The 9,155-nt window shown below is 47.0% G+C and overlaps 1 protein-coding gene across 1 annotated transcript; it reads right to left on the bottom strand.

Annotated features, from left to right (window-relative positions):
* Window positions 1-2,495: 2,495 nt before the first annotated feature.
* On the bottom strand, window positions 2,496-5,075 carry LOC140258438 (interleukin-5-like). Its single transcript, XM_072348679.1, has 4 exons — window positions 4,956-5,075; window positions 4,729-4,761; window positions 2,913-3,047; window positions 2,496-2,588 (listed from the first exon to the last, which is right to left on the bottom strand). The coding sequence occupies exons 1-4, from the start codon at window positions 5,073-5,075 to the stop codon at window positions 2,496-2,498; spliced, it is 381 nt and encodes a 126-aa protein (XP_072204780.1).
* Window positions 5,076-9,155: the final 4,080 nt, after the last annotated feature.

The raw sequence follows: 9,155 nt of genomic DNA, 5'->3' as shown, positions 1-9,155 counted from the left end.
TTCTGATGCAGGTGGGTGAGGGGATGTGTTAAGGGCAGCACAGCTGCAGCCTGGATTCTGGGTTAAGCTGGGAGCTATTTAAGATTGAAAAGTCCTCTTTTTGGTGATCTTGAAGTTGTGCTGCTGGGCTAGTTTAAATGGTGGAGGATGGTTTAATTTCTTTGTTGTAGGCAGTTCTATCACAGCTATCTCACTTCTTCAGTGCTTGATTATTCCTGGTTGTCTCCTCACGGTGTTTTTCATGGCTTCATAAAACAAGAGACTGTTGATGCCTTTTCTTCACCTCTTGAGCCCTTCTGAAGTGCACACACTGCTCTCAGTGACATCTGACCCCAGTAAGTATTTATATGTGTATGCTGAACTCTTGTATTGAGATGGCATCAGTAGGCTCGTGCTTGTTATACCAAGATACATGTGTTCTATGGGCATGTCCCTGTATTGCTGGGTTTGGGGCTGACAGCCCCTCCTCCTGGTGCAGCATCAGTGGGGTGAGGGATGTGGAGGGGGTGGGGAGAATAAGGGCTGGCCGTATGAGGGTGTGGATGAGCAGTGCCTGTTCTGTGCTGGCATAGCACCAGGTGCAGTGAGAGCTCTGAATGTGACGAGGGCAAGAGGCGATAGATTCGCGTTGTGCTCTGGGAGGTTCAGGTTGGACGTTAGGGTAAAATTCTCTGTAAGAGTGATCAGACACAGATACCCAGGGAGTGGGGAGTCGGCATCACTGAGGTGTGGATGGGGGATGTGGTCAGTGAGCGTGGTGGGCTGGGCTGGGCTCGGGGATCTGAGAGGTCTTTTCCAACCTCAATGGCTCTACGATACAATAAGAATTAAGACAAAATAATGCGGATAAGACGTTTGTCAGCTCCACCCCACGGCCCTGGGGCTGCAGTGTCGCAGCTAGCCGGGAGGAGCTCGGGGCCGCCTGCTGTCCTTTGTCGTTGCTGCCATCTGCTGCCCGGAGCGGCCGCAGCCGGGGCCGGCATCGGGAGCCGGTAAGCACCGCTCGGCGGGTCCCGGCTTTGCTCCCGCAGTGCCCGCTGGGGGCTGCGCTGTGCAGCCTGGATCCGGGGATCGCTTCGGCTGGGGAAGTCCAACTCTGCCCCATCCCACCGTGCGCGCTGAGCCGCGTCCCTCAGTGCCACATCAATGGCTCCTTAACGCCGGGCTCTGCTTGGTTGTCAAGGACTGTGTGCCTCTTAGATTTACCCGAGTGTGGAAATAGCTCAAAGAGGATTTGTGTGTGTGTGTGTGTGTATGTATTTGTGGGGTGGGGAAGGAGAAAATAGAAGGTGGCAGAGGAGATACGGAGATACATTTATTCCCTTTATGAAAAGTAGCAAAAATACACAATAAATATTGTCTCCAAAATACATATATCTAAAAAAACATGATATGATTTAGTTGACACCATACAAATAAACTCAGAGCAATCAAAGCATTCCCATCATCGCTGCCAGCTTCACTAACAACATCTTGAGGAGGCACATACCTGGGTCATTTAACCTTCAGTAGCCCAGCCTCCCCTGATCTACAAAAGCTGCAGGTGAAGGAGAGAGCCAGGCTATGTTTCTCAGCCCTTAAGAAAGGTTGTGACCGGGCTGCAAAGCATCAGCACGATGTTCTCCTACTGCTTGCCAGTGGGGGGTGTACATATATGCATAGCAATGCTTGTGCAGGGCATGAAAAGCCGAACCGTTACATGAAGGTGAATTTGCAGTTCACCCCCATCTGCCTTCAAAGCAGTGACAAAGCTAATTCTGAGCTTGGAAAGTTTTGCTGATATAATTACACTGATTAATCCTCTTAATTACAGGCCTGTTATAACACTGAAGTTTTCCCAGTATAGCCAATATCAATTCCCTGAGGAAAATTAACTATTCCAGCAACATTGGTTGTGTATTGGTCTATATGTGGGTTCTTGCTCTTCCAAATGTGCTATCAAGAGCAATGCCCATCTAGGACCTGGTTCTGCTGAGGTTACGTGCTACCAGCAAATGTTTCCAGCAGGTATTTGGCCTTAAACCTGAAAAACATGGCTCCTGTGGTTAGAATGTGCTCTGTTCCCTCCTGAAACTGAGGGACCTGGTCTTACAGAAAGGCAAAGGAAACAGCCATCCCACGTCCCAGTGCACTGCTTGGTACTCATGGCCCAGCAGTGCCCAAGCAAGGGGTGAAATACAAGCATCCATCCGCATCCATCTTTCTGTGAGTGTTCTGAAGTCAACACGTCAATCAGAAGGGTTTGGGATTAGCCAATATTTCCATCATACCCTGCTCTGTTTGCTTCATCACTGAGCAGTTGCAATTTCATCTACAAACATGAATGGCTTCTTGTCATTGATACCTTCTGAGGTTCCATTCTGAACATGAGCCAGCACAGCACTACTGAAAAGAAGAGGTAACCTTTGCAATTTGAGCACAAAGAAGGAGCACATTTAAAACAAACACATGTTTTGCTGCTTGTTTAAGCTTATGGTGAGTCCGGGAAGTTGTAATTACACTCTTGCACCTCTTGATAATTTTCGGATGAATGTTCTCAGTTTTTCTATGAAGTTCTTCACGTTTCTTCTTTCTGTGTCACATTCTCCCTGCAAAGTTAACAAGGAAAATGAAATTACTCAGTGTTTAACCACCGCGTTTTTTCACCCTGCTATCATTTCATGAACAACAACGTTTTCCTTAAGCTTTAAATAAGCCAACTGTGGCAATGAATATCCTCATTTTAGAGGATAGAACATCAGAAGTGAAGAGCCAGGAGGATAATGCCAGGATTTCTTCTTCTGTGTACTGAACAAATCAACTCCAAACGCGAATCCCCTTTCTGTAACCATAAGGGCACAGTTACAAACCACAGACTGTGTTTTACAGATCTCTGCTGCACGATCTCTGATAGACAAGAAATGGATTCCTACCTCTCTTGCCAGGTTTGCTGTGAGAGATGGCTTCAGTTTCTCAAAACTTTGGAAGAAAGCACTGAATCTCCTCATCTCAGGATTGTTTTTCAACAGATCCATCCCTTCAAACAATGTTTTGATGCAGTTTTCATCCTAGGGTGGAAGAAATACCAAAACTGAGAAACAGGAATTCATAACTGTAAATTGCACCTAGTTTGCTGAAGCATTGAATTTCATTGACATCCAGCTGGCTGGGTGACAAACACGTGGCATTCCTGACTTCTATGCTCTTGCTTGCCAACGCCTTTAGGCAAGCACACCCAAATGATGCTCATTTTTCTCTACTCCGCGATAGCTTTTGTTTTGCAACGCCTGGATGGAGCATGAGATTAGTGTACGGCACAGCCCCTGCTCTTACTGCAGCCTGAAGAGCAGTTTGAGCTCTTACATCTGCTCCTGCAGCTGATAATTCTGGCCGAAGCTTTCTGTTTGCATGCTGCTGGCCCCTGAAGCTGCGACTTCGGAACACAAGAAAGAGGCGAAATGAATCCAGAGTTCTCCCAGCTTTAACCCTGCTATATATGCATGCCCAGAGGGCAGAGAGCGTGTCTGCGTGGTGCTGCAGAACTGCTTGTCCCTGGGAGCTCATCCTGCAGCCAGGGAGGTGCTGGAGCACGAGTGGAGCACAGAGAGGCAATGTCTGCACTGTCTGGTATGGAGACATCAATGAAACATACAGGAGAGAAAAGGAGGAGAAGGGGCTGCTGTCAGAAGCGGAATCAGAGATAAGTGTAACAGGAAGAGAAGGTGAGGAAAATGAAACAAAAAATCAGCGCTGGGTGCAGGAAAACAGCCTGCTGAGGTGTGGTCTCGTGCTGTGTGCTCCTGGATGCTCCACAGCCCTGAGGAACGTTTCCTTGTGCCCTCACTGGGGAAGCTGCACACTTTGGTTATGCAGCAGAACAGGGAGAAGCGATGGAGCTGGGAGCTTTGCATCTGATTTACAAAGTAATGGGTTGAGTTTGCCAGTAAAAATAAATGAAAAAAAATGAATTCTGTAGCTAGCCAACATCAGGAATGTGGATTATTCTGCTCTCATAGGAAGTCAATTGCTCGGGTTGTATTGTCAGAAATACACATCTGGCTGCGATGTGACCTGAAGAGCTCCCTACTGGAATGTGATTTCCTATTAGAACCACATTTCCAGCTGTAGAATGAAGTTCTTCAGTGGTGTTGGCTTGCAGAGTGGGAACGTGGGTCTTTCTGAGCTGCTGAGGAACTTCTGGAGATGCGAAAGGAGCCAGAAAAATGCACAGAGAGGGATTTGGTGTCCTGTTCTTACAGTCCACTTTCTTAGCGCTCATCAGCAAGTGATTCTCTCAGGGCAGAAAGCACTGCTCAGATGCGATGCGATAACGCAGCTCACCTTAATACAGCCCTGAAATCCCTTTGCTGACAGCAAAAGCAGAAAAAGACGTTCCTAAAAGAGGTTTGACACAAGCAGAGCTCTCACACAGGCAGCAAGGAGGACAAGCAGGCGATACACGTGAGTTCATTCTTCATCCCTTCCTAACAGAGTCAAAGCAGAACATTGCTCTGTGTGTTCTGCAGAGGTTTTATAGAACCACAGAAGGAGATCAGTTCCTGAATTACTGCCCTTGGCTACTTTGGCATCACAGCATGTTTTTGCTTGACTCAAACTTGGTTATTTGAGATAACCTATTGATAACATTTAATAATGTATAATAGCTCAACTTTCCAACTATTTGTTCTTAGATACAGGTGGAATAGTTTAGGAGATCATTCAGAAAACTTAAGATAAAGTTCCACTTACGTCTGTAGAAACTGGAGTTTCAATCCTCAGATTCTGGAAGAGAAAATATACATATATATAATATATATATTAATTAAACATTTCAAATACCATCATCATTAACACTAACAAAAATAAGGTATGGTATAAAATGATTGCTTGGCTTTCAATAAAGGTAAATGTTCAAGAGAACTATTCGATATACCAACATGTCCAACCTCTGAATAGAAATAGAAAATGGGATTTACCAGCATGCCCACTGACTGATAGATCTCTTGTAGAGATTCCCGTAGCTCAGCCAGGTTGTTCCTCAGAGGAATGGCAGAGGCACCCGCAATGAGAAGCAAAAGGTACAGATGGGTCCTCATGGTCCTGATGTGCTCGGAGAACCCGAGGGTGCTTCTGGAGCTGTCCTCTACCATTGTGTGGCCCCTCTACAGGGAAATAAATAGTTTGGGCTGATGTTAGAAAAAAAAAAAAAAAAAAAAGAAGGCCATTTGTTGAGACTTTCTGGAAATTCTGTGATTAATTTTTGGGTATACTCCTTACCAAGTCAGCATTTCCATATATGTAGGTAGTAAGGAGACAAGGATGTGGCCTCTTTCTACTACAATCAACAACGCACATGGTGACCCAGTGTGTGGCCAGCCAGCTTTTATCCTCACTGTTCTCTAGAAATGGGAGCCTGATAACTGCATGTGATCATCTGATAGGCAATGTGAAAGATGAAGTTTCAGAGCAAAAATAACTGCGGAGAACATGCGGACTAATGTCTGGAAAGGAAACCATGTTTGTGTAATACTTCTGATAACGTTTTATCAAATCTTAGATATTCCTTTAGAATCAAGTAGCTTGCATCAGCAGGTGGTGGTGGTGCATGGTGCAAGAAATGTGCAGATGTGGCACTTGAGGGCACGGCCAGACATCACGGTAGGGATGGGTTGGGGTTGGACTTAAAAGTCTTCTCCAAACTTAATGATTCTATGGTGTTATGTCTGAGGGTGGCCATGTTGGTGGGCTGGTGAGAGGCTAGGTTGGTAGTGCCCAGCACCAGCACCTGTGTGGCAGCAGGGACAGGGATGTGCTTGGTGTGTCAGGGTCACATCCAAGTGTTTGTTGGCGTGAAAGTATTGCATTTCATTGCCTGAGACCACTGTGGCCAATTGACAAGCCCAGTGACCTCGTTCTGTTCCATGTGTACCCGAGCTCATATCTGGCACAGCTCTGTGCTGTGCTCTGGCTGCTCAGCAGTTAACCTCAGGGCCCTTTTACATCTGTCTCTATTTACCATCACCTTCTGTAATTCTTGGGCATTGGGAATTACTTTTCTGATTTTAAAACTTAAAAGCAGCATTGACAGCAATCAGCTCGCAGCTTAGTCTGAGATACCCCACACAACCATGGCTAACTGCTGACTTCCCCTATTCAAAGTATTGAGATATCAAGGCAATTATAATTGCTGTGGCTCAGGGCCATAGGGTCAGGCTGCCAGCCATGCTGCTGTTCATGAGGCTTATCTTGTGGCTACTGCTACCCAGGCAGCAGAGACATAGACCTGCTGGAGCATGTCCAGAGGAGAGACACAAAAATCCAAGGGATGGAATGCCCTTTCTGCAAGGACAGGCTAAGAGCTGAGGCTGTGCAGATGGAGAAGAGGAGTCTGTGACCTGAGAGTGGCCTGTCAGTATCTAAAGGGGAGCAACAGGAAAGAAGGGAACAGACTTTTCAGCAGGGTCCATGGTGATAGAACAGGGGAAATGGTTTCATCCATAAAGAGAAGAGACTTAAGTTGGGTGTAAAAAAGGATCTTTTACAGTGACAGTGGTGAGGCACCAGAAGAGGTTTCCCAGAGATGTGATGGATGTCCCATTCCTGGAGACTTTCAAAGTGAAGCTGGATCAGACTGTGTGTGTCCCTGTTTGATGCAGCAGAGTTGGACTAGGTGGCCTTTAAAGGTCTCTTCCAACTCTCGATGTTTCTCTGACAGGGTTAATTCCCAGAGGAATGCGATTTATACTTCACTTTTTCATGACCATCACATGTTTTTGTTACATTGTCCAAGACTGAAAGACTTTGCAATGCAAAGGGAAGGCACCACAAACACTAACAAAATGGGTAGGAGTAGGAATAAGCAAAGAAGACATTTCTGAAGTTTTGTAGGCAGGAGAAAAAGACATAACACATCCAAACTTTTGGATTGGTCTAAAGGGGCTCTGTTCATATTTGGATTGACCAGGGACTATGAAAGTGAATTAATAATCAGTTGGGTGCTGTCTGGTCAGGAAAGGTGGCTGCTGAGCTCAGGAGCTGTGTGCTGTTGTGTGCTGCTCTCACCATAGGATCTGTGTGCTGGTGCTGCTAGCTGGTAGCTCTTTGGATTTTGCTTGTTCATCTAGATAAGCATGGAGATGCAATGCTCAGATAAGCATTCTTGGCTGATGTGAGAAGTAATGCAGCATGGATGTGGTGAGCAGCTTGTGCCTCTCCATCCCATCAGGCCCAAGAAAATGGAAATCTCTGAAAAGCCAGGACAGGCTCCAACTCCTTTCCTCCATCATCTTCCCAATGAGGATGGCAGCAGCTGCTCGGTGCCACCTGCAGGAGCTGAGGCTGATGACAGTGATGTGGCAGAGCTGGCTAAAGCCCAATAGAGATATGCCTGGGGTGTCCCCTTCTTGCCCCCCACATTGTGGGCATGGGGCAGCCCCTGGGAGGGATGAGCAGTGAGAGTGCACTGGGGGTGTTTTGCTGCATAATGATACGTGGGAGGCTAAGAGGAGCCCTAGGGCAGAGTGATGGCATCGCTAAGAAACTGTGCTGGGTCCTTCCCTACCTTGTCAGGAAGGGCAAGTAAGATGTGAGAGAAGATCACAGGGCTTCAGAGACCTTATCTTTGTTTGTAAATCCATATTCATAGCAGGGCAGCGTTTGACTTATAAAACCTCGTGCATGGAAACTGCATTTTATCAGCACACTTCCTCAGTGAGTGCTATGTCAACGCATTTTCTCTGTGCCCTGCATGGTTCTCAGCACCCCACCAGCAGCTCAGAATTCAGACCCAGTTGAGCTGAGAAATTCTGTAAAAACAACAATTGGCCCAAACAACATGAGAAAAATACTTCTAAGGAAGGATACATTTCAATGGCGTTTTGTGGGAGTGACAGCTTTCTGGAGAAATGCCTTGCAGAGCATCCAAGCAGCTTTTGAGAACAGCTACAGCTGTGCCAGAGAGGGGACCAGGGCACGGGATACAGGGGTGTGGGCATCCCTTGCCACTGCCTGACTGCTCTGTTGGAGAAGAAATGTTTTCTTCTCTTTCTAAACAAAGAGATGCATAGCAAGGAGAGCTGGGTTTTGCCAGTCCATGGTGTGGTGTGACAGACATTGTTCTGGAAGAAGAGAAAACCTCTGCCAGATGACCCTAGCTTGCTTATTTGTGGCCTACAGTTATCCCTTGTGAGAAACAAAGCAGGGTCCCGGGGCCGGGGGGGACCTGCAAAGCACCAGGAGCAGGCAAGAAGTGCAAGCAAAGAGGGATGTAGGGGATGGAAGATGACAGAGGAAGTGGCTGCTGCTTGGATCCTTGCCAAAGCTGATTAAATTGGCTGCTCTCTGTAGCTCGACCGCTGTCAGACTCAGCTCAAAGCAGAAAACTCCTGGGTGTCACAGGAAATGTGGGCAGCAGAAGAGTTAAGAAACAGCCCAAACCACGGCCCCACAGATCCCTGAAGTGACCTCACAGAGGGGCGGCAGCAAGATGGATCCTTTGGCTTTCTGCATTTCCTCCTGCAGCTTTAACATCTCATTTCCAAAATCCTTCAGCTACTTCTGCCAGCAAATGAATTTAGTGTGAGTCTGGAAATCCGCGATTATAATTCTCGCAGCTCAAACAACTCAGATCTTTGGTCTCTGGCTCTTTGTTCTGTTTTCTGATTCTTATCATTGAAGTAGCTTGCTGGATTTCAGTTCCCACACCACAAATCTTGCTCTGCAGAAGCAGTCTGGCTATGTTTCCTCACCTCTGGTGAGAATCCCCTGAGCCCAGGCTCTGCCGAGGTCACTTTTTGCATGCATGCACCTTGAGGATGGGCACATAGGGCCTCTACAAGGTGTCAAGGTGTTCCAGAATGGTGGAGATGTGGCACCTGGGGACATGCTCAGTGGGCATGGTGGGGATGGGCTGGCACTGGGCTTGGTGATCTTGGAGGTCTTTCAGAGTGATTCTGTGACTCTGTGTTTCCAAAAGAGCAAAGTGAAAACTGATTTCCCTCCAGCTACAAGAGAAGAGTGAAAGAGCCCGCTGCTGTGTACAAGCTGAGCTTTCACATAGTTGCATGATAATATGCTACAGTCAGAGCCCTTCTGCTGTAAAGCTGCCTTTACTCTGCGCATCCTTCAAGCAGTCAGCAGTATTTGTCTGTGCTTGATTCAGGAGTTCTGGCCTGGCA

The sequence above is a fragment of the Excalfactoria chinensis genome, chromosome 13, assembly GCF_039878825.1.
Source record: "Excalfactoria chinensis isolate bCotChi1 chromosome 13, bCotChi1.hap2, whole genome shotgun sequence".
In the NCBI taxonomy this organism is placed as follows: Eukaryota; Metazoa; Chordata; class Aves; order Galliformes; family Phasianidae; genus Excalfactoria; species Excalfactoria chinensis.
This window is presented reverse-complemented; position numbering and strand designations above follow the sequence as displayed.

Coding starts and splice junctions, on each gene's coding strand:
- LOC140258438 (XM_072348679.1), bottom strand. CDS start 5,075: ATGAGGACCCATCTGTACCTTTTGCTTCTCATTGCGGGTGCCTCTGCC. Junction 3,048..4,728: donor AAACTCCAGTTTCTACAGAC/GTAAGTGGAACT, acceptor CTTCCACCCTAG/GATGAAAACTGCATCAAAAC. Junction 2,589..2,912: donor CAGCAAACCTGGCAAGAGAG/GTAGGAATCCAT, acceptor TTAACTTTGCAG/GGAGAATGTGACACAGAAAG.